At 34.3% G+C, this 25,845-nt stretch overlaps 1 protein-coding gene across 1 annotated transcript in view; it reads right to left on the bottom strand.

Moving 5' to 3' along the window:
• CUL5 (cullin 5) overlaps window positions 1-25,845 on the bottom strand; it is a 120,886-nt gene that overhangs the window by 32,812 nt on the left and 62,229 nt on the right. Inside the window, exons 4-11 of the mRNA XM_068988851.1 lie at window positions 24,342-24,518; window positions 22,956-23,097; window positions 21,285-21,430; window positions 21,122-21,202; window positions 4,590-4,683; window positions 3,216-3,346; window positions 2,905-3,012; window positions 85-149 (exon numbers count right to left, since the gene is read on the bottom strand). Of these exons, the coding sequence (XP_068844952.1) occupies window positions 85-149; window positions 2,905-3,012; window positions 3,216-3,346; window positions 4,590-4,683; window positions 21,122-21,202; window positions 21,285-21,430; window positions 22,956-23,097; window positions 24,342-24,518 (944 nt within the window). The remainder of the gene's footprint in view (window positions 1-84; window positions 150-2,904; window positions 3,013-3,215; window positions 3,347-4,589; window positions 4,684-21,121; window positions 21,203-21,284; window positions 21,431-22,955; window positions 23,098-24,341; window positions 24,519-25,845) is intronic.

Here is a 25,845-nt window from a genome sequence, read left to right as displayed (position 1 = left end):
AGGGCACTTTGCATATGCATATCTAATAACATGTAACACACTCTGTAAAATGCAAGAATTATAAACATGATTTAAAACACTTACCCCTTCTGCTTCAAAGGTAATTCAAGTTTAAATATGGTAGCATCATTAACAACTGCTTTATATGCCTGCAAATAATATAAAATAAGATATGAACATTATTTTTAATACTTAAAATACATTTAAAGGAATTATTGTAATTCTAAAAAATACAAATTAGCTTTTTTTAAATGATGTATCTGGCCTGATAGAATTTTTCAAGTTAATGATTTCAACATGGTCTTGTCATGTTATGATTATCATTATTGTCAAGTGAGGTCTTAATGCGGCCTGATAACCATACATTTTCTCTTGTCCACACAGTCTCCTAGAAAATATTTTCATATCACCTCCTTTTTCTTCAAATATCCAGTAATTCCTCCCTTATGCATATTCTCAGCTGATGATATGACCTCCTATTTCATTGAGAAAACCAAAGTAATCAGAATTTCCTTTTTCCAGCATCATCAATTTTCCCTTTCTCCATTATTTTTATAGCCTCAGTATGCATATATATTATTTTAAATCTTAAAGATTCTCTCTTGGCTTTGTCCACCTTCAGCTACTGCCCCATATTTCTCTGTCTCTCATTAAGCTGAACTTCTAGAAGAATTATCTAACTCACTGTCATTAATTTCACTACTACCATTCTTATTTGAAATTGTTTTAATCAGGCTTTCAACACTTCTACTCCAGTCAATCATTCTTGTCAAAGTCATTCACAACCTCCATGTAGACCACAGTCAGTTAGATCCTTATCTTACCTGACCAGTCAGCAGGATTTGAAAACAGTAAACCATGCCCTCCTCCTGCAAGGAGTGTTTCCCACTTGTTTTCTAGCATAGCATTCTCCTCTCTCCTCAGGAAAGATGGCTCCTATTTTTCCAATAACTAACTTTAGAATGCCCCAGGTCAATCCTTGGGTTTCTTTCTTTGCTACCCTCACTCTTAATTTGAAGACTATATATACCCAGTGTCAGAGCTTTAAAAACCATCTATATGCTGAAGGTCCTAAATTTATTTTTGCAGGCCCACCCCCTCCATTAAGCTCCAGATCTGATGTTGCCATATGGATGTTTAATAAACATTTCAAAGTTAACTTTGTCCAGAACAGAGTTTCTAGTCTCTAACCATCTCCCCGAAACCTGCTTCTTCCACAGTCTTCATCTTCCCTCACCTCAGCAAGCATATACTTTTAACTGATCAGAAACTCTGAGTGTCATCTTTGACTTATCTCTTTTGCTCACATTCCACATCTGATTCCAGTATCAAGTCCTGTATATGCTATTTTCACAACACATTAAAAATCCAACAACTTTTGACTACCTCCACCTACTATCCTTTTGGGCTGCGTTTCCATCATTACTTAACTGAATTACTTAAATTGGTTCTTAACCCATATTCTTGCTTCGTCCTTCAGCCTATTCTTTTTGTAGCAAGACAGGTGATTCTGATAAAATGTTAAGTCAGATCCTGTCATTTAGTTTAAGATCTTTCTATGAGTTTCTACACTACTCAGAGTAGAAATAAAACTCCTTACCATGGCTCTCACAGTCTTATGATGATTTGGTCTCCTGTTATCCCTGACTACTCATTTCTGATTTCTTACTATTCTCCCCCTCACTCAATTCACTCTGGCCACAATGATTTCTTTCTTCTCTGGTTCTGGAATATGACAGGCACAGTCTTGCCTTAGAGTCTTTACAAGTGCTGTCCCTTCTGGCTAAAGCATTATTCCCTCAGACAACCAGGTGACTTATTTCTTAATCAACTTCAATCTTAATCTGAATGTCACCTCAATAAAGCCTTTGTGGGAGAGGGTGAGTGTGGGATGATATGGGAGAATGGCATTGAAACACGTATACTATCAGGTAAGAAATGAATCGCCAGTCTATGTTCGATACAGGATACAGGATGCTTGGGGCTGGTGCACGGGGATGATCCAGAGAGATGATATGGGGTGGGAGGTGGGAGGGGGGTTCAGGATTGGGAACTCATGTATACCCGTGGCTGATTCATGTCAATGTATGGCAAAACCAATACAGTATTTAAAGCAAAATAAAGTTAAAAAAAAAAAATATATATAGCCTTTGCAGGCCATTCAATTTAATATTTCCAACCACCTTATTACCTCCACACTCCCTTAAATCCCTTTCATATTTTATTTACCTATGTACCTTTCTATCCATTTATCTATCTAAACATAGTGATTTTTAAAAAGCTACTGGAGAAAGCTGATTGTCTTTTTAGAGTCTAGAAAAATATTTCACTTGGGAAGTAAGGAAAGGTAGTTTAACAGTGGAAAAACTAACGGTAATTTCTAGTGATAGGTTTATGACATTTAAAAAGATACAACTTTAAGGATAATATTATGTTTCATTATCATTATCCTAGACTATAATGATGGGAAATAAGGTATGGAAAACAGGGATAAATGTGATATAACTCTCATAAGAGCCGTAGGAAAGGAAGCAGGACAAAGAAATCAACTCTGCTTGGGATAGGATGTGGGAGGAGGCAGAGTATCAAGGAAATTCCCAGAGAAGTGTACTTTGAGCTGAGTCTTAAGGAAGGATGAGTAGGAATTCAATAATCAGTAATATTCTAAAGAGGAAAACATTCTTGAAAAAATGAGGAAGAGAGCTAATTTCTAGCTAAATGCTGGTTCACAACCATACCCAATCCTTGCAAAAGCATATAAGAAATCATATGTAATATGATTGCCCTCCACTGTTGAAAAATAAGAGTTGCTAGGTTTTTTACTTTATAGTTTAATAGCATAATGATGAAAGTTTCTTACTACAATTAACTTAAGACAACAGTGTTAACATACAGGAATATTACCTTGTCTCTTGCAGTAAGAAATCGTGGGTCATCTTGAAAAGCTTCTTTGACAAGTTTACTGAATCTATTAAATAGTGTAAGTAACTGCTCAACATACTTCTCAGAGTCCTAAAAAATAAAGAAAATAAGAAAATATAAACATAATTTTAATAAATCATTATAGCTTTAAAATTTGGAAAATTTTCTGAAATATTTTTTTCTTAGGTGTTCCAACATCACTGTTTTACCATCAATTACTAGTTTAAATACCCGATCCTGCATTTAAAAATAATCATGATATACACCTATTATTGTCATTGAGGAAAACTTACAGTAGTAATAGTTTCAGCAGCTGCTACCATATCTGCCAGGCCCGCACTGATGATATGCTCCTCCAAGTCTTTTAACATTGGTTCTATCCCATTAGGAACTTTGTCCATCAATGAAAACATTAAATGTAATTCTGAAAGGATAGGACATACTCATGTAATCATTTCATCCATCAGAATAGATTTTCTCTTTGATTTGTATCATGGATCTAGAATGCCTATGATAATAAGAGTGTGGGGAAATATTAGTTGGAAGTTGACAGCTTTAACAGTATTCTGCGAGTACAATTAGTTTAGGAGTTGTTATAATAAGCATAACCATTAACTGCCTGACCTACCTTCTCAGTCTGACACAAATTATTTTTAAAAGAAACTCTAAAAGTGATCACATACTGTAAAACCCAACTCCTCTTAAAAGGTGAGTCATCTGACTTTCAATAAAATGGAAAATATTTATTCTAAGAAACACAAAAGTTTACACAGAAGATAAGTACATTTCATAAGTTAGATGTAATATTAAACACATGATACACAGCAACATCAAGGGGTAAAATAATCATGTCCTCAGATTATTCAGAGTAATAAGATAATATAAAACTGTATTCATAAAGAATTTTTCAGTTTATAAAACTTTCTCCTGTTAACCCCCACCTTGGATCAGTGGACGCTACTTAGTTTGGCATACAGAAATTCAAATATTTCATTTGTACCAAGTGAGAAACTTGCTTTTACTAGAAAAATACTTCTGAAGAATGTATAGATTTAAGTGAACTGAAATACATACTTCAAATGCAACTAGATTAAATAGGACCTTGCAATTTTATAACATGAAATCTAGAGAGCAATACATCAAAATGTTAAAAGTGGTTGTCTCTGAGCAGTAAGGATATGGGTATTTTTTCTTTTTGGTGTGTATTTCTTTTGGTATTAATGTACTTTCTACATCCCCAAATATAACTTTATGGGGGAGAGGGATCACGATTACCAACACAGGGAGTTTTATTGCTTTCTAAAAATATTTGTCATACAGTTCCACACAAAAGTCAAATTACCTAGTTCTATCCTATACTGTACATTTATCATTTAAATTAGCCTTTAAAAGCAGAGTTTTACTTTTGAGAACAAATTGAAATGTACATGAGCACATACAAACATACTGATACCCAAGGGGAAAAAAATGCTTAAAATACAAGTTCATAATCTTCTTTACAGCATTTCTAACTATGCTAAATATTTTGATCCTTTTCTTTACACAGTTTGCCATAATGAAAGTACCTATGTATAAAAGAATGATCTAACTGTAATGTATTTAAAGTGATGTGCTTCAAAGATATCCTATTAAAAGAGTATGATAACTTCATGTAGTGTTTTACCTACTTTCAGTTTCGTTTCGCTTGATCATGCCTTGGCACTCTGCTAAGATAGTCTCTTTAAAGGATGTCACCAGGGCATTTACACAGCATTCCATGAGCTGAAATATATCAAAAATTGGTCAAGGCTATTATAAGCACAAATAAGGCACAAATCTACTCCACTCTATTTTGCTTTACAGTTCCGTAAAACCACATTATTCAACAACAGCAAAAAACTAAGTATACTGAAAGTAGATTTTACTTACCTTTATTAGAGGAGTGATGAAGATGGATACTCTATATTCATTTACCAAATATACTCCCCCTTAAGCAAAAGCCTAGGAACTCAGGTTCTCTATAAAAATTTCAGTAAAAGTCCCCAGTGAGGGAAGGAAAAAAAAATTTAATCTACAAAATTAAATTAAAAAACAAACAAACCTTAATGAACTCTTATCTGGAGAGAACCTGTGTTGAAGTTAGATGCTAAAATTCTAAAAGTATGAACATTCAATTCAACTCATAGTAGGTATCACTGCTGTGGGCACCAAAGAAGTGTTAGGATACCAAGAAAAGAAAGCTATGACCTCAGATTTGGAAAAGATCACTATCTTATAAAGGGCAAACTTTAATAAATAAACTCAGTTAAGTGGCAAAACACACACATACAAACAAAGGAACTATCATTTTTTTCTGGGTAGTTAAAAAGGTCTCATCCACCTGATGAAATTTAAATTGGATCCTGAAGAGTGAATATAAGTCTTAAAATGGATTGGTTATTCTAAGAATATGAAACTGAATATGGCAGTGAAGAGATAATAGGAGAGAAAGCTAGAAAGGTAGACTGGAGCGAGATTACGAATAAAGATCTAAGGTTTGGGACTTCAAAGGTTGTTGTTGCTTAGTTGCTAAGCTGCTTCTGACTCTTTTGCAACCCCTTGACTGTAGCCCACGAGGCGCCTCTGTCCATGGGATTTTTCAGGCAAGAATATTGGAGTGAATTGCCATTTCCTTCTCCAGGGGATCTTTCCCACCCAGGGAATGAACCCGTGTCTCCTGAATTGCCAGGCAGATTCTATACCACTGAGGCACCAGGGAAGCCCATTCTATAGGTATGAAAGGTTTTAAACAGAAGATAAATGTAATGAACTTCTATTCCCCCATCAAGTCATTTTTAAAAGATCAGTCTAACAGCAGGAAGGTAGGTAGTACTGAGTGGTAGTAGGGAGACTAACAAACAAGGCTGTTGAAAGATTCTAAGTAAGATGATCAGGGTCTAACGTTCTGGCTGGGTCTGAGGAAAATCCATCCCACTCCATCACTACTCCTCTGTGTCATATATTTTTACTCTCCTTGCAGGTACCAAAATGAATAGGTTGTGATTACCTACACAAGGTACACTAAGGCTGATGTATCTCTTCTTCTTAAAACAGATCAGCTATCTGTATTAAGGAAAGGGAATTATATGTGCCTTACAAGTTCTTTGCTAAAAATTCCTCTTAGAACTGACTTAATGTTGCTAATTACTGAAGTTGAATTTGGGAATGGAGATTCATTATACCACTGTTTCTATTTCTTAAAATGTTAAAAAAATTTCTGCAATAAAAGTTTTTAGGTCCCTCCTTCTTTGAGAATTATGCTAATAACTTTAAAGTCCATGTATGTCAATTATATCCTAAGAAAAGCAATAGATATATGAAGTGGTTGAGAAATTTCTGCCAAGGTGGGAAGCTCTGACCCAATTACTGAGTAATTTCATTCTACACTGGCTCTGGAATATGTACAACAGGACACTCCCACCTTCAACAGAGAATAGATAAATCTAACTATATATAACTTATTCTTATAATGAATAAAAAAGTGCAACCAAAATAAGCTCTGTTTTCTAAAATAAACTCTATTTTCTAAAATCATCTGTTTTCTATTTCACTGAAAATTTACACTTGAACATAATCTAGCTCTCAGTTCAGCTCAGTTCAGTCGCTCAGTCGTGTCCTGGAGTAGTCCAAAGTCTGCAGACACCAAAAAATCTAGTTATGTGTTTCAACCTGTTTGTTGTGAAATATTTTAGTGACTGTGACCAGCTTTTCTTTTAAAAATAATACAGAACAGAACTACAACAAAAATATCAGAGTGCTTCATATATAATAACAATGAATATTATTTTGCATAATTTTGGTTCAGATATGAGTAAATAAACAAAGAACATACTAAGTTATAATAAAAAATGTATTTCTTACTATAGGTTTCAGTGAGGATTAAAAGGAGAGGGAGGCTAGGTGGTCCAATGGTTATGACTCAGCCGTTCACTGCTAAGGGCCTGGGTTCAGTTCCTAATCAAGAAACCAAGATCCTGCAAGCCATTTGGTACAACCAAAAAAATAAATGAATTAATAAATAAAATAAAGAGAGGCTACATTGCCAAGATAGCTGAAGTAAATTGAGCAGAATTTGGTAACTGCTTAGATGAAAGGAATTAGGGATATAACAGGTTACTGATGAAAAAACAGAAAGGTTACTAAAGCACTTTCTAGCTTGAAAAGTTAAACAAACTATTAAAATAACTAATATCTTTTAATGAGAACCTATGCTGTCCCAAAGATTGTGCTAAATCCTTTACATACATCATCTGATTAACACCAATATGTCATTTAACCCATGACCACCTTATGAAGCAGGTATTTAACATATGAGCAAATACACTTAGAGAGGCTAAGTTACTTTCAAATGTTATACAGTTCATAAGATCTTGAGCTATAATATGAGGTCAGGTATGTGACTCTAAGCCTATGACTTTTGATACTATATTAGAGAGCAAGTATATACTTAGTAATGGCTATGTGCTCAGAAATTAGTTAAGTGTTGTAAGAAATAGAGAAGACAAGACATGGTTTATATGCTCAATACTCTCACAATACAGTTGGGGTTATGCAACTATAGTATATAGTTGTATGTATTGTATGTACTATATGTACATACAATAAACACACTATTATTACACTATAAACTTCACAAGGATAGATTGTGCTCTGTCCACTCCACAGTGCTTGATAAATAACATAAAGCAGCCTATAACCTGCTACTAAATCAAGTTGTAGAAACAACAGATACAGTGGGAATTCAAATAAGAGAAAATGGATGAAGGCTAGAGTATTTGGAGAGACTACTGCAAGATGGGCTTTAAGAATTCTGAAGGATTTGAATAGGCAGAAAAGAATAGTAAAACAATACTTAAAAACATGAATCAAAAACAAAACAAAACAAAACAAAACATGAATCCAAGAAAAAAAATGAACAGAATGAAGTATATGAATCGGGAATTATTTCTTAGTGGGTAGAATGACTTATTGGATAATATTAAGTTGGAAAAAGAACTTAGGACCAAATTATGAAGGGCCTTGAAAATAATGATATTATGGTTTCTGAATAAATAAGTAAAAAATGAAAGTGATGCTTATAAAAGAGTAGCCTGAATTCACAAAAGAAGAAATACAAATGGTTCATAATAAGAATAAACATGCTCAGCCTCATTGGTGATTTTTCTTCTTCTTATTTTCTTAGTCATGCCATACACCATGTGGGATTTTAATTCCCCAACCAGGGATGGAACCCACGCCCTCTGCACTGGAAGCACAGAGTCTTAACCACTGGACTGGCAGGCAAGTCCCCCAGTAATTTTTAAATGCACATAAAAAAATCTTAAAATCTACAATACCAGGAAATTGGAAAAATTAATAGACTAACAAAACTCAGATCAGCAAAAATAAGCATACTGTTAATGGAAATAAGAACAACAATATTTCTGAAAATCAGTTTGGTATTATATAGCAATCTGTAAAAGGTGCATACTCTGTGCTTCAGCAATCTCATTTCCAGGAAATTCCATTCCAAGAGAATGCCACATGTAAGAAAGATGTATGCATAAAGATGTCAAAAATATAGAAGGATGTAAGATATAAGCATGTAAATATATTCCAGGAAGAACTATTCATAAAAAATAAACTATAATAATAATGAATAATACTGAAAATTCCCACCAGTAGAGAACTGGTTTCTATAGTGCATGTATATGATGAAACACATACAGGCATTAAAAATAATGTTATAATACAGACGTGTTTAGCGTAGCAATGTACATCATAATTTTTTTAAACTTTGGAAAAAAAGAGAAGAAAGAAAAAAGGGAATTCTCTGGTGGTCCAATGGTTAGGACTTTGTATTTTCACTCTCTGAGGGCCTGGGTTTGATCCCTGGTCAGGGAATTAAGATCCTGCATGCTATAAAGAGAGGAAGGTGGGGGAAGAAAAGAAAGAGTAAGAAAGGAGGAAAAGGAAAAGAGAAAAGGAAAGAAATGAAAAAAGGGATCTTAACCAAGTAAGTATTACAAAACAGTGATCATTGTTGAATCTGCTGGCTGAGTTTGGAGTAGGGTTCATTCCACTATTTTCTCTACTTTTGTAAATATTTGAAAAATTTCATAGCAAACAATTTTTAAAAAAAGAGAGAGAAGAATTATGGCATAGATCCCTGTGTATTGAAAAATCCTTTAGAAAACTACTTTATATAGGCAAAAAGAAGAAAGGGCAGTTGCTTATTTCCAAAGAGTCTTGCCATCACAAGAGGGACAGATCCTTGAGGGCAGGGACCATGTTATTGCTCTTTTGTATTTTTCTCCCCATCATTTACCAAAGTCCTACAAACAGAATCAACCCTGAGTATATACTGGTTATTTGAAAAATACATCTTGAATGGAAAGGATAGTGATAAACCATCTCTCTCACCTTGTATTCCCTTTCTGTCTCCTTTTGCTAGCTTCCGTGAAGAAAAAAACTTTTTGCCATATGTCATCAATTCCTGTATTTTGCCTGAGATGAGCACAACTTCTAAATCCATAGCAATCTCCCCAGAGGTCTGCAAGGTGAAACACTTTAACTATCAATGTGCTTGATGTTTTACCTTCCTTTATAGCAAAACTCTTCAAAGATGATGCCTGCCATAAAACACAGCAGGCACTCAGTATTTGTTGAATGAATGAATGCATAGGTCTGTGAAGATGAAAGTTTGGATAGGTAGGCTAACTGACAGAGTCTTTTTTAGTGGTATTCAATTTGCACAATTAATGCTACTTCACTGAAGTTTAATGAAAGCAATAGGAACAGTTCTGACTTTTGTTATGTAATTCCATATAAGTAATAATTTGCTTTTCCCTGAGCTATAAAATAGTCATCAAATTAAAAATTATTCTACATTACTCCACCTTAAGATTCTACTTTATCATTATCAGGTCTTTAACCATACAAAGATATCTATTATGTATTTAAGAATTCATTTATTCCATGTATGGCTATTCTCAAAATTAACTTTTTTTTAAACCTTTATAACCAGTGTTAAGTTGCTTCATTTCTAAACTAGTTATACAAGTAACTCTCTATAGACCAATGAAGCCAATCAGACTCACCTTGACTTTTTAAATACCACCCTTAATATACTTAAATACTTGAAGGTTAACAAGTACTTTAATGCTAATAACTTATGACTTGTGACCTTGTTGCTAATTCAGTTTTTTACTCAATGTTTTGCATATGTAGTAAAATAGTTTCTGTCTGAGAATAAGTAAGCAACTTCTGTAAACCACAGCACTAAAAGTAAAAACTACCATGCTAGGCACAGCACTTAAATGTTTTGATATGGTAGTGCATTAAACACAAGTAGGTATTACTCTACTTTACAATTTGAAGAAATTGATAATGGGCACACAGGTGGTAAAATGACAATGGAATTAAACTCCTCACCTTCTTCCAACATGTATGCCCCTAATCAGTGTAACACACTGCCTCCCTTTCAGAGCTTTGGTCACTGTGAAGAAATGAAGACTAGCCATCACCATTTCACTCTCTCTATTCCATCATTCCATTTAATTCTAGTGTTACTTTGAAGTCAGGAATCAGTTCTATCTTCTTATCCTTGCTAGCACAAGGCTTGACATAGTTCAGGTGCATAATAAATAATAAACATATGATTCAGGTAAAACCAAGGTATATAAGACTATCACCTAAAATACTAGTAGCCTTAGAAAAAATTTTTTTCAAGTTATTTTCTTTTATATTTTTTCTCATTCTTTTGGGCATTGATTGATATATAAAAGGAAATACTTTGTATACTTTACATAAAAGGAGAATAATCTCACTGCTACATTTGCTACAATGTAGGCAAATGCCACGCTTTTGTTAACAGTTTGTCCCAGGCCCTCTAATCTACTTAACAATCAGTAAATTTGCCATAAAATTTCTAAATTTGGAGAAAATGGAAAATGTTACAATATTAGCCACACTTTTAATCCAACAGTGTGAAAATTTTTTGAAGGAATGGCAACATCAGTTTAGAGAGACTGTTTTTTTCTCATTCTTTTCTTACTGTTAAGTGTCACTTTTTGCGGTCAATAGTGCCTCTTGAAGCAGCAGAGCTCTGAAGCCTTTTACTCAGTTTTGCTCATCTGCCACAGGCCTATCCAGTGATAATCAATCTTACTAGAACTGTGTGTATAATTGGATCTAGGTGGGATTAAGTTGCTCTCCTGTAAGTAAAAGCTGAAGTAGGCCTATCAGACATCTAATACACTGCAGCTGCTCAGAACTCTTGGCCTAACTTACTTTCTAGGTTCTCCACTGCAAGTAGCTAAAGTTGCTAAATGGGTTATCTTCTAGATGAGTCAAGTTATCACTATATAATACTTACTACAAACACATATATACTGATGACTCAAGCATGCTTGCAACATGTGTACAAAGACACACTTACACACAAAGCGTATGATCCAAGTTTGGGCACTCAACCCAAACTAGGCCAATTAGCGTGAGGCTAATTAAAACCAGTGGGGCAAGACTCCTCTCAGGTCACAAACCGGAGGGACAAACTGGCAGCATACATGATCCCAACTTCAGTTCAACACAGGTGCTTTGGTGACTCAAATAACATGAGCGCTATTACTATAGATGAGATAAATATCCAACAGTGAAAAAAATGTAAGATTTCAAACAAAATATATATTACCATTCTTTAATTTATAAAATAATATCACATCTAGAAATGAGGTGTATTACTAGTATCATGCAAAAGTGTTTTGGTTTATAAGTAAAACAAAATAAAATTCTAGATTCAAGTAAGTATAAAGAAGATTTTCTCTTGCATGAGTGGCCAGTGGGACCACTGAACATTAAAATGCCTCTACAAATTCACACTTGCTAGAAGTAGATACTACCTTCACTGAAAACTTTTAGCCTAGAGATTCCAGTTCAAAATATCTAAAACAACTATTTAAACAATTCACAGCATAACTCACTTTTCTTTGATTCATCTATTAAAATCTGCTGTACTGATAACAAAGAGATTAAAATGAAAGTTACATTAGGATAAATCTATAAGGGGATCCTAAAAATATTTTTGTGATTATGTACTAAACATAAAATTTAAACACTTAATATATAAAAAACTGTTAGAGAAAAATCTTGAGAGTAACTTTTATTGGCTATACATGTCAAAATCCCTTTGGGATATAAATTTTTATCCATTAAAAATGGGGCTTTGTGTTCATTCCTAAAATGAAAGAATGGTATAATGTTAGAAACCCTGTTAATTCAATTTCCTGATTAGTTTAATGGAGGAAAATGCCATATGATCATCTCCACTGATGCTTCCCCTTCCCCCCCAAAAAAGGCATTCTTCATAATATCCTTTTTTTTTACATTTTACTTTCATTTTAGCACATAAAAGTAAAAATAACAGAGCATGCCCAAACATACATCATCCCATTTCCTAAAATGGTAACTTTTTATATTATAGCACAACTATCAAAACCAGGAAAACATTATTGATTTACTGCTATGAATTAACTACAGACCTTATTAGAAATTCACCAGTTTTTCCACTAATGTCTCTTTCCTGTTCCAGGATCTTATCTATAAGCCCATGCTGTTTTTGGTTGTTAGTTTTGCTAGTCTCCTTCAATCTGTGACAATTCCTAGGTCTGTGTATGTGTATTATGATCTTGATACTTTTAAAGAATAGTAGCCAGTTATTTGTAGACTGCCCCTCAAATAGGGATTGTCTAGAATTTTCTCATTTGAATAAGTTATTCAGTTATTAATTTTTGACAATTCCATAGAACTGATTTTTGTACTCTTCTTAAATGTATCATATTAAGGGGTACATAATATCTTCCCTGGTGGCTCAGAGGTTAAAGCGTCTGCCTCCAATGCGGGAGACCCGGGTTCAATCCCTGGGTCGGGAAGATCCCCTGGAGAAGGAAATGGCAACCCACTCCAGTATTCTTGCCTGGAGAATCCCATGGACGGAGAAGCCTAGTAGGTTACAATCCACGGGGTCACAAAGAGTCGGACACGACTGAACGACTTCACCTTAATATCACTATGTCCTATTACTTGTGATGCTAATCTTGATCACTTGATTAAGATAGTGTTTTTTGGGTTTCTCCATCTTGAGTAAGTGAAAGTCGCTCAGTCATGTCCGACTTATTGTGACCCCAAGAACACCAGGCTCCTCTGTCCATGGGATTTTCAGGCAAGAATACTGGAGTGGATAAGCCATTCCCTTCTCTGGGAGATCTTCTGACTCAGGGATCGAACCCAAGTCCCCTGCATTGCAGGCATATTCCTTCTGTCTAAGCCACCAGGGAAGCCCATCATAGTAACTATTTTTTCATTACGAAACACTTAACACTAAGTCCAACCATGTTGCTGCAAATAGCAGTATTTTGTCCTTTATGGCTAAGTAACATTCCACTGTGGGTGTGTGCGTGTGTGCAGACACACACATCCTCCCTCCCGTATCTTCTTAATCCAGTTGCTGTTGATGGGTATCTGGATGGGTTCCATGTCTTGGCTAATGAACACTGGGATGCATGTATGTTTTCAAATAAAGTTTTTGTCTTCTCAAGACACATGCTCAGGAGTGGAGCTACTAAATGGTAATGTAACTTTTAGTGTTTTCAGGAACCGCCATGTGTTCTCCATAGTGACTGTACTAATTTGCATTCTCACCAACAGTGTATAAGAGTACCTTTTCTACACATACTCGCCAACATGTGTGATCTGTAAACTTTTTGATGATAGCCATTTTTATAGGTGTGAGGTGGTACATCACTGTTATCTTTATTTTGCTATACAAAATATTTTAAGTTTAATTAGGCCCTATTTGTTTATTTTTGCTTTCTTTTGCCGGAGACTGATCCAAGAAAATACTGCTATGATTTATGACAAAATGTCTGGAATATATTCTCTTCTAGGAGTTTTATGGTTTCAGGTATTACATTTATATTTTAAAATGACTTTGAGTTTATTTTTGTTATGTGATGTGAGGGAATGTTCTAATCTCATTGGTTTAACATGGTAATATAGTTTCACCAGACATCACTTGTTGAAAAGACTGCTTTGAAAATCCAGGGTCTTTTGCAGTTCCATATAAGTTTTAGGAGTATTTCTTCTAATTCTGAGAAAAATGTCATGGGTATTTTGATAGGGATTGCATAGATTTCTTTGGGTAGTATGGCCATTTTCATAATATTAATTCTTCCAATCCAAGCCAGCATGGGATATATCTTTCCATTTTCTTGAATCATCTTCAAATTCCTTTACCAACGGCTTATAGTTTTCAGAGTATATGTCTTTCACTTCCTTGGTTAAGTTTATTCCTAACAATTAAAACTTTCTTTGATAATTTCAAAAGGGTTTTTACTTTCTCTTTCTGATATTTCATTATTACTGTATGGAAAGGAACAGATTTCTATACATTAACCTTGTATTCTGCAACCTTGCTGAATTCATCTCTTAGTTCTAACAATTTGGGGGTAGAGACATTAGGGTTCTCTATATTGAGTATCATGTCATTTACAAATAGTGACAATTTTACCTCTTCCCTTCAATTTGAATATCTTTTTTTCTTATCTTACTGCTGTGGCTAGGACTTCCAATATCATATCAAACAGAAACAGCCATCCTTATCTTGTTCCTAAATTTAATGGGAAGGCTTTCAGCTTTAACCATGAATTACTATGGTATCTGCAGGTTTACTGTAAATGGCATTTGTTATGCTCCCTCTGTACTCACTTTAGTAAGAGTTTACCATGAACAAATGTTCATTTTTTTTCAAATGCCTTCTCTGTATCTATGGAGATAATACTGTGATTTTTATCTTTCCTTTCTTTAATGTGGTGTATCACATTGATTTGTATACACTGAACCATCACTGTAATCCTGGAATAAATCCAACTTGATCATGGTATATGATCCTTTTTATGAATTACTGTATTTGGTTTGCTAATATTTTGCTGAGAATTTCTGCATTTGTATTCATCAAAGACACTGGCCTGTGATTTTCTTTTCTTGAAATGTCTTTGCTATGAGGACTCACAGAATGAATCTGGGAGTAGTGCCTCCTATTCAACTTATTTTATTTTTATTTCCATGGTTTTAGCTGTTCTTTCTCCTCTTTTATTATTTTATTTGGGCCCTATCTCTTTTCTTCTTTGTGAACCCAGTTAAAGATTTATCAATTTTGTTTATCTTTTCAAAAAATTAGCTCTTGGATTCAACGATCTTTTATTTTTTTTTTGATCTTTGTTTATTTTTTTCCATGCCCTTTATTATTACATTTCCTTCCTTCGGCTGACTTTTGGCTTTGCTTGTTCTTTTAAAATTTCTTTTAGGTGGTGGATTAGGCGGTTTGAAATTTTTCTTATTTCTTGAGAAAGCCTTTAATTGCCATCAACTTCCCTCTTAGAACTGCCTTTGCTGCATCCCACAGATTCTGGAAAATTGTATCTCCATTTTCATTTGTCTAGAGGTATTTTATGATTTCCTCTCTGATTTTCATCATTTACTCTTTGACGTTTTAGGAGTATGCTGTTTAGTCTTCACATTGGTTATTTTCCCACTTTTCTTTCTATAGTTATACTAGTTACACACTATTGTCATTAAAAAAAAAAAAAAACCTCTTGATAGAATTTCTATCCTTACAAATTAAGGTTTGTCTTGTGACCTAGTATGTGATCTGTCCTAGAGAACATCCCATGTGCACTTAAAAAAAATGTATTCTGCCTTTTTTTCCCCCATGGAATATCCTGTAGATAACAAATCCAACTCATCTGTTCTTTCTTCAGGATCTCTGTTGCCTTACTGATTTTCTGTCTGGATGACATATCCACCCATGTCAGTGGGGTGTTAAAGTCTTCTACTATTACCATATTACTGCCAATTTCTCCCTTTGTATCTGTTATTATTTGCTTTATAGATAGATGTTTTTGGATTGGGTACATATATGTTAACAAGTGCAATATCCTTGTATCATACCTTATATAATGCCTGTCTTTGTCTTTCATCATGGCCCTTGTTATAAAGCTTATTTTTTCTGAAATGAGTATTGCTACTCTTGCTTTCTTGTCATTTCTGTTTGCATGAAATACTTAACCCAACCGCTCACTTTCAGTCCCCTTTTAAAGGGAGTCTTTTGTAGGCAGCATATTGATGGGTCTTGTTTTTTATTCCATCAGCCTCCTATGTCTTTTGATCAGAGCATTTAGTCCACTGACATATAAAGTAATTATTGATATGTATACACTTATTCGTCGCTAAGAGTTGGACACGGCTGAGCGACTTCACTTTCACTTTTCACTTTCATGCACTGGAGAAGGAAATGGCAACCCACTCCAATACTCTTGCCTGGAGAATCCCAGGAACGGGGAAGCCTGGTTGGCTTCCATCTATGGGATTGCACAGAGTCGGACACGACTGAAGCGACTTAGCAGCAGCAGCAGCAGCATACACTTATTGGGGCTTCCCTAGTGGCTCATATGGTAAAGAATTTGCCTATAATGCAAGAGACCTGGGTTCAACCCCTGGGTCAGGAAAATCCCCTGGAGAAGGGAATGGCTACCCATTCCAGTCTTCTTGCCTGGAGAATGCCACAGAGGAGCCTGGGAGGCTACAGTCCATGGGGCTACAAAGAGTCAGATATGACTGAGCAACTAACACTTTCATGTACTTACTGACCCTTTTATTACCTGTTTTTCAGTTGTTTTTGTAGTTCTCTGTTCACCTTTTTGTTTCTTTCATTGTAATACCACACTACTTAATTACAAAGAATTTATGTTTTAATGTCTGATAGTGCTAGTTCTATTCAAAGTTTTTCTTTCTCAGTGTTTTCCTGGCTATTCTTACATGTTTATTTTCCCATGTGAATTTTTTTATCTTGTCTAATTTCATGAAATAGTTGTGGCATTCTACTGGAATTACAGGAAATATATAAATTAATTTAAGGAAGAACTAACATCTGTATCATTTAGAGTAACAGAATTTAAGAATAAGAGGTATCTTTCCATTTTTTCAAATCTATTTTTGTGTCTTTGGAGTGTCTAAGCTTTTCCTCTTACATGTTTCACAAATTTATTAAAATTTTCACAAGTATTTAATTTTCATTGTTGTTGCTATAAGTAAGGTTTGTCCTAATGCTATAGCCTCTGTTTATTATTTGTGTATATGAAGACTGATATTTGTATGTTAATTTTATATCCTATCACTATCCTGAATTACTTTACAATTTGAGTTAGTTTCATCATCAACTGAAGTTTTTCCAGACAAAGTGAGAGTTTTCCTTCTGGCTTACCCATTCTTTTGCCTCTAATTCATTTGTGTAATTTAGTCTCATGGGCTAACACTTCTAACACAATGTTAAATAGCAACAGAAATAATGGATACAGTTGCCTTGTTCATGATCTTCATGGAAATGCCTCTTATGATTCTCCATAAGATAAGATACTGGCTTTAGGGCTAAGGTAGATACATTCCTGATAATATTCCTAATAAAATAACAATAAACTGAACACTTTATTAGCATCATAAAATGCATACATCATGCCAAAAAGAACCATCATGCTTAATGGTGAAAATTTAGAAACACTCCTTTCAAAGACTGAAAGACAAAGATCCCAATATTATTAACATTTTTCTAAAATAAACCACTAGCAGATTTAATCCACTGAAGGAAAAATGAGATATTTATACTAGAAAAATATAATCAGATGTTTGGAATACCCCCAAACAACAAAATAAAACTCTTATAAACAAGGAAGGAATTCAGTAAACTAAGCACTATATGAATATTACTTGAAATGTGTATTTGGTCTTTATTAGGCCTGGCTACATAACTGGGTACTACTTAGGTAAGACTTGCTTTGTTACACAGAATACTAGTCCAGAAATTTGTTTTCTTGCATATACTGGAAAATAATCAGGTTTTGAAGAGTAAGTCTTACAACTTTCAAACAAGGTAACTGATATATCATAATAATTTCCTAATTTTCAGAGAAAACACAAATGTCAAAAATGTACATATTTTAAAGTTAAACTTTGGTGTGCACTGTTGTGTATGCATCGTGCATATCTGTATCCCCATATGAACTGATAGACAACTGTCCTCCACTAGTAAGAATAGCTTAACAGATAAGTATTGATTAAAATCAGTATCAATAAAGCATTAAGATATAGCATACCATTTTCTGATGGCTGATAATTCCTCTAAAACAGAGTTTAGGGTAGTAAATTTGGTCTAAATAATTTTCAGGGATGGCAGTAATTCTTTTCTTAGTAACTATTCAAATAATACTGTTCATACTTTGTGGAATTTTAAATTAGAACCCAGGACTTGGTGATTTTTTGGTTTACTGTTCCTTCTATTAGAACTTATTTCATCTTAACATGTCATTTCTCTTGGAAACAGAAACTGTAAATTAACAAATATATAACAAATATTATGTATGTAGTATAATAGCCTTAGCTCAATGAGAAATATAATAATGTATCTGCATTAAGCCTTAAATTCCCAATGTTACAGTTAAGTCCACAGTTTTCATGCTTAATGTCTTCTCTGCACCAAATTTTGCTGTACAAACTATACAGTGGTCACTGATTAATATTAATCTATGTTCCTAAAAGTTAGAAAAGTGATAACCTTTGGGAAAAAAAGATGGTAATAATAATTTGGAGGAGCATGACGGAAGGCTCTTAATTGCTGATAATTCTTATTCTGGTGATTTCACAGGTATGTTCACTTTGTGATAATTCACTTATTAACCTGAGATTTTTGTACACTTTTCTGTATATATATTTCAATCAGAATAGTTAATTTATAAAAATAAACAGAAAATAAAAACAAACCATACAGACAGACTTCTCATCTCCCCAGTAAAGCACCATTTCTTTGCAAGCATATTATATTGCACTTAGGATCTTTCTTGAAACAAAACAAAAACTTATCTTTAGACTCTAAAATCATTCAGTGTGGTAAAATGTTCATACTACTTGGATTCTTTGAAAGAGCAAGTTCACATCTTCTATCTCAAGTTTTTTCCCAAAATGTATATATGTGTACTTTAAAGTAGAGAGGGAGAATTAACTGCTCTATATAAGCTTTCATGTGTATTTGTTTATCTCTACCTTCCTCATTCTCTTTTTCTTCCTCTCTCTTATTCACCCTATTAATTAGACCTCTATAGTTGAATTTCTGTTCAGTTTAGTATAAATATGATACAACTAAGATGTATAAACTATAGTATAAGAACAATTCTACCTTACAAAATTACAACATCCCCATCAAGTCATATATGCAGACCAATCAACCCAAAATATTCAAATCCCTCTAACTAAACTCATCTTTCTCCCTCACTACCAAGATATATTATTAAACCAAGTCTCTTTGCAGCAGCATGATTCTCCTAAGCCAAAACCTCAGAAACATTGTTGACTTTCACTATTTCATCCCAATTCATAAGACATAATGTTCCACCTCTGGGAAGTCTGTTTCTACCCTCTATCTTTCCATTCCCATTGCTATAACCTATTTGGTACTCCAAATACCCAGCTTGAATTATTGCAAAAACCTCCCACTTCTAACCCAAGCTATTACCCACTCCAATTAATCTTTCATATTGTCACTAGATTAATCTTTCTGAGGGATAACTTTGAACATGGCATACTTGTTTTAAAAATATTCAATGGCCTTCCCTAACTTCTAAATGAAGCTCAAGTGAAAGTCACTCAGTCGTGTCCAACTCTGCAATGCAATGGAAATCTCCAGGCCAGAATACTGGAGTGGGTAGCCTATCCCTTCTCCAGCGGATCTTCCCAACCTGGGAATCAAACCAAGGTCTCCTGCATTGCAGGTGGATTCTTAACCAGCTGAGCTACCAGGAGCTACCAAGACTGGTTTTAAATCTCTACAGAGAACTTCTAAAAAAAACCATTATAAATGCTCCCTTTTCTGCCAGTACCAGAGTTATTTGAAAGAGGAAATGTACTGCACATAATAAAAAGCAAAACAAACAAGAGAAAAAAGGTCCAACTCAGTCCAATTACTGAACAAATAAAACATCACTATCACTCAAGATGGAAGAAGCCAAAGAAAAATCAGAAGTAAGAAAAAAGAAATCCCAACTGTAGTTGAAAAGTCTGGTTGTAAGCAAACTTGAATGTTACATTTTTGAATGTAAATCTAAATTTAGTTTGTAGGCTCCAAAGACTGAAAGGAACTAGAGGAAATATTACTTCTACATTAAATTTGATTCTTAAATTCCTTAACAAAGCACACTGTCACCCTCCCTGTAAAAGAAAACACCAGAATATATACTGTAGCATGGCAAGTACCTCTGGTCATTTTTTTAAACTGAGGAACTTACAACATAAAACAAAAACTATATAGAAGACTGATGTTCTTTTACCAAGTCATTAATATTTTATTTCCTACAAGAAAAGTATGAAAACACCTTCCCATAGTAAGAAGAAATATCCCCTTGTAGTAATGATTTGGTGCTCACTCATTTGATGTTTGCAGCCACTATTTTAGAAAATGTAATTACCATGAATAGTGAGAATCAACTGTATCTCTCAGGAGCATATTTTACTTGCCACCTGAAAATCCATACTATGATTAACTTTAGGTATGCACAAAAGATAATAAAAGGTGACTGATTAAAAACTAAATAAATATACAAAAGTCTAGAGCAGGGATGGCAAACAGATTTTATCTTGCACATCACCTCTGTGGAAAACAATGAGGTGCCTTCTGAAGCTGTGCTTTGGCTCACTGGGAAAGAATACTATAATCAATTAGTAATACTGGTCACAGGAGTGAGAAATGATAAATAATGTTACTTGCATCATGTATTTGCCACCCCTGTGCTATTGCACTTTGCTGCTGCTGCTAAGTCGCTTCAGTCGTGTCCGACTCTGTGCGACCCCACAGACGGCAGCCCACCAGGCTCCCCCGTCTCTGGGATTCTCTAGGCAAGAACACTGGAGTGGGTTGCCATTTCCTTCTCTGATGCAGGAAAGTGAAAAGTGAAAGTGAAGTCGCTCAGTCGTGTCCGACTCTTAGCAACCCCATGGACTGCAGCCCACCAGGCTCCTCTGTCCATGAGATTTTCCAGGCAAGAGTATTGGAGTGGGATACCACTGCCTTCAATAATCTCAAAAAACAAACTACAAAATTACTTACTGCTTCAACAGAGTTACATTCTCGTCTTGTTTCTAAATAACGTAGGGCTCGTTTTTCTTCTTCTTTCAATTTAGCATCTGCCTGTCCAGAAGCAAAATAGCAATCATTTTAAGAACATCAAGAAAACAGCTCAAATGATCACATATACTAGGTTCTGACTTACATATTTCATATAATTCTGTACACCATTTTGTTGTAAATACGAGGGTGCCTGTGTTCTATAAAATCTCTCTGTTGAATCCAAGTATGCCTTCTCAAAATTGTCCCTATAGATTTGGAGCTTATCCTCTGGATTAGAACAAAGGTTAACTGAAAAACAAAAAATAAAATTTTACTCTAATTATGATTGAAATCAGTATTCTGAGTACAATAAATGAAAAACAAATATTGAGGAGTCATGTCCAAGGAACTGTGACCCTGCCCATAAGAACGTACAGTCATATAAGACAAAATCCTTCTCTATAAAAGACTTGAAAAGGTAACAACATAAAGGAGTAAAGTGACACATAGTACAGAAAATGTGAACTATTTTTGAATAGGAATGAGACTGATTAATAACTGGATGATCAAGAAACCACTCACAGAAAAGACGGGATTTGAATTCAGTCTTTTGGAACAAATTAGCATTTACACTGGTTAGTAAATACTCAGAAGTAGAACAATACTAGATTAAATCAAGATACAACAAGGTTGTCTGAATGGATTGTAAGGTTAATAGAAGATAAGGCAGAATGGCAAGCTGGGAATGGTTATGGAGAACCTCAACTCTCTGGCTAAGTAACCTAAATTTAGCATGGCATATCATTACATGGGTAATACCAATACAACAGTACTTAAAAATTAATCTTGTGAAAGTATATGGGTTAAATGATAGCAACAGTCTCACTATAAGAAGACTGTTTCAAAAGTCTGCTGCTGCTGCTGCTAAGTCGCTTCAGTCGTGTCCAACTCTGCGACCCCAGAGATGGCAGCCCACCAGGCTCCCTCATCCCTGGGATTCTCCAGGCAAGAACACTGGAGAGGGTTGCCATTTCCTTCTCCAATGCATGAAAGTGAAAAGTGAAAGTGAGGTCGCTTAGTCGTGTCCGACTCCTAGCAACCCCATGGACTGCAACCTACCAGGCTCCTCTATCCATGAGAAGTAGAAATTAAAGAAGTCTAACCTGGTGGCAATTGAAATAAAAAGGAAGAAATTTTAGGGACATGGCTAAAGAAAATCTAGACTTTATATCTAAAGAAATACAAGGGCAACACAGAAAGCAAGTTAAAGATAACCAAAGGTTCATTAATATAAAATCTTTTTATTGAAAACTCGTTTGTGTCAGACATTCTATGATCAGTAAAGATACAGTGTCAAGAACACAGTTAAAAATGCTAAAGTATTATGACAGGAAAGCACAGGTACTAAGAAGCACCTAACCTAGTCTGGGAATTAGGAAAGACCTCCATGAGGAAACAGAGGATTTGACTGAATGACTAAGAAAAGTCTGGAAAGGAATATACACACATGAAATTAACTGATGCCCTAAAAATATAAGTTAAAAAAATGGTTACCTTTTATAAGTTAGAGTTTTAAGACTATGTTTCTCTAATTTACATAGCTACAAAGATTAACTAGCTAAGAGATGAGTGAAATGGAGAAAATAAATATTAACTACACAAATATGAATTTTTCCAGGTTTCATTGAAGAATATCTTTTCTGTACTCTTAAAGCATAGGGCACTAAAAGCAGATGTCACTATATGCTAACAAATGTAACTGTGATAGTACTATTCTATAATTGTCTTAGCATTTCCATGAAAAGGATATTTGATCATAAAGTTCAGAACATACCATAGGATTCTCTTACTCCAATGACAAGCTGAGAATCAAAAGCTTCTCCTAACCTTTCAGCATGGACCAGCTTCATTGCACTATCTTGAAGTCTGTTTTTTATATTTGAAAAGATTGATTCATTCCATGTATCAAGCATGAGCTAGGAAAAAAAGAACAAAATAGGCAATCATTTCAATTATTACTATACCAAGTACCATATACACACACAAAAATTTTAAGTACAAATGCTAATAAAGGAAAGCAAACTCTTAGTCCTATATTCACTTGAATACTGTAGGAAACCAATATATTTAAATTTGGTAAATATCATCTGATAAACAACAGCAAAGAACAAGTGTTTGTTAGAGTCAAACACAACTGGATTTGAATTCCAGCTGTTACTTATATATCTGCTTCTCAACTGGAAAATAGTGAAAATAACAGTATAAATTTCAAGTGTTTGTTGCAAAATTAAACATGGTAATACATGGAAAATGTTACTTTCTCTACATAGTTTGAAGGTAGAATTTCAGAAATAATGATATGTGTTTGGGACGTTCATATGCATATTTGTATAAATATATGATAAATGGGAAAAGGATACATTGAAAATATGTTTGATAACAAATCTCAAAAGAATATACAAATTTACCTTATAAATTTTCTATTTATGGAAAAAGCACACACATACTCATGAATACGCTGTCAGTATTAGCACAAACTTTAAGGCTGGGAAAAGGCAACAAAGTACAGGCCACTATTTGAATGCCTATGTTAGCTGCTATAACCAGTGAGTTGTTCAACGTTCAAATGGCCAATTTTTTACTTTTAAAATCTGTGGTTCCATTTGATTCTCACAAGTAGAAATACATATGTATTAAATACATATGAAAAACAAGGACAGCAAAGTTAGGTTGTAACTGATTGAAGAACTGAAAGGGAAATCTGGGATTCTTCAATTTCAGAGCTGAGTTCTTTCTATTAATTCATGAGTTGTCACTGGGCACAGAGTTTTTACGGCAGTTTAGCCACAATTAAACACAAAAATTCCAGAAGGTAATATATTAATGGAAGGGTTTTTTGAACAGACAAAAAAGTAATTTAATTTATAAAAAAGTAAAAGTATAAAAAAGAAGGAAATAAAATTCTAAAGATAAAACTAGGAAAAGGAGAAAGTGAAAAGGAAAAGCAAAGGAGGTAATGTCTGAACACAGATCTACAGCTTAAGACCACATTAAAGAAGACAGAACCAAAACTAAATAAAAAAGAAGCAATATTATTCAATAAAACGCAGCAAAAGCTGAACATGTGAAGTAGAAAAACCCATTTCAGTGCAAATTTTGAAAGTCTTCAACTCACCCTATTTCTGAAGAATATTAGGGAAAACTAAGGAAACTGACTTACCTTTCGAACAATACTGTCTTCTACATTTGATTTTTTATTGCTGCCCTGTTTACCCATTAAAGTAATCTCTAGTTGACAGAAAGGCTTCGGTAAAATATCACACTGTGTAAAAAATTTTCGCCATTCAACAATGTAAGCTTTTAGCAAAGCTGTATCATCTTGATGGCTCAGTACTCGCTGGAAAAAAAAAGAATAAATTTTAAATAAACACAAGTGCTAAAATAAAAATAAAACATATTCATGCCACAAATTTAAGTTACTGTATACTCTAAATTATACTTAGAAGAAATTAAAACATATGTATATACACAAGAAAAAAGAACATGTTCACATATAGTGAACATATAATAATGTTCATTATTACAATGAACATTTTACAATATATACAGATGTTGAATCACTCCATTGTATACTAATAAAATGTTATGTGTGAATTATATTTTAATTTAAAAAAAATCCTATATCCTTTAGCTATTACCTTCCTACCCTTCTCCTTTCTTGGCTGTGCCCTCCTCACCTAGCCCTAAGTAATCACTAATTTATTTTCTGTGTCTATATATTTGCCTGTTCTGGGCTTTCATATGGATGAAACTATATAATATGTGGACTTTTATGACTAACTTCTTTTACACGCCACAGTGTTTTTAGGGCTCATCCATGTAGTATTATAGGTCAGTACTTTATTCCTAAATACTATTCCATTTTATGGACATAACATTTTATTTATCTACTTGTTCACTAGTGAACATGTGGATCATTTCCAACTTTTGGCTATCATGTACAATGCTACTATAAATATCTGTCTACCAAAATAAGAAAATGTTCACCAAAAACTTACGCACACTTACCAAAAAAAGAGAGAGGATTCAAATATCTCAATTCAGAGCTGTAAGAGGAGACACTGCAACTGACACCACAGATATAAAAAGGGTCATAAGAGACTACTATGAACTACTGAATGCCAACAAACTGGACACCCTTCTAGAAATGGATAAATTTCTAGAAACATACAATCAACCAAAACCTTTTTCTGAAGAAAAAGAAATGTAAACAGATTACCTGTAAGTTATTAATACTTCATTCACAATTTAAAAATTCCCAACAAGGGAGATTGGTTCAAGATGGTAGAGTAGAAGGACGTGTGCTCATCTCCTCCTGCAAGAGCACTGAAATCACACTAACTGTTGAACAAACCGTCAACAAGAGGATGCTGGAACTCACCAAAGAAAGATACAAAAGACAAAGGAAAAGTTGCAACGAGATGCCAGGAGGGGCACAATCGCAATAAAATCAAACTCTATACCTATGAGGTGGGCGGCCCACAAACTGGAGAACAATAATATCAAAAAAGTTTTCTCACTATTGCAAAGGTTCTGAGCTCCACATCAAGCTTCCCAGCCTGGAGATTCTGGCAAAGGGACAAGGAATTCCCAGGGAAACTGAAGGCCAGTGGGATTTGATAAAAGAACTTCCACAGGATTGTGGAAAACAGACTTTGCACTTC

Source organism: Capricornis sumatraensis, chromosome 16 (genome assembly GCF_032405125.1).
Source record: "Capricornis sumatraensis isolate serow.1 chromosome 16, serow.2, whole genome shotgun sequence".
In the NCBI taxonomy this organism is placed as follows: Eukaryota; Metazoa; Chordata; class Mammalia; order Artiodactyla; family Bovidae; genus Capricornis; species Capricornis sumatraensis.
This window is presented reverse-complemented; position numbering and strand designations above follow the sequence as displayed.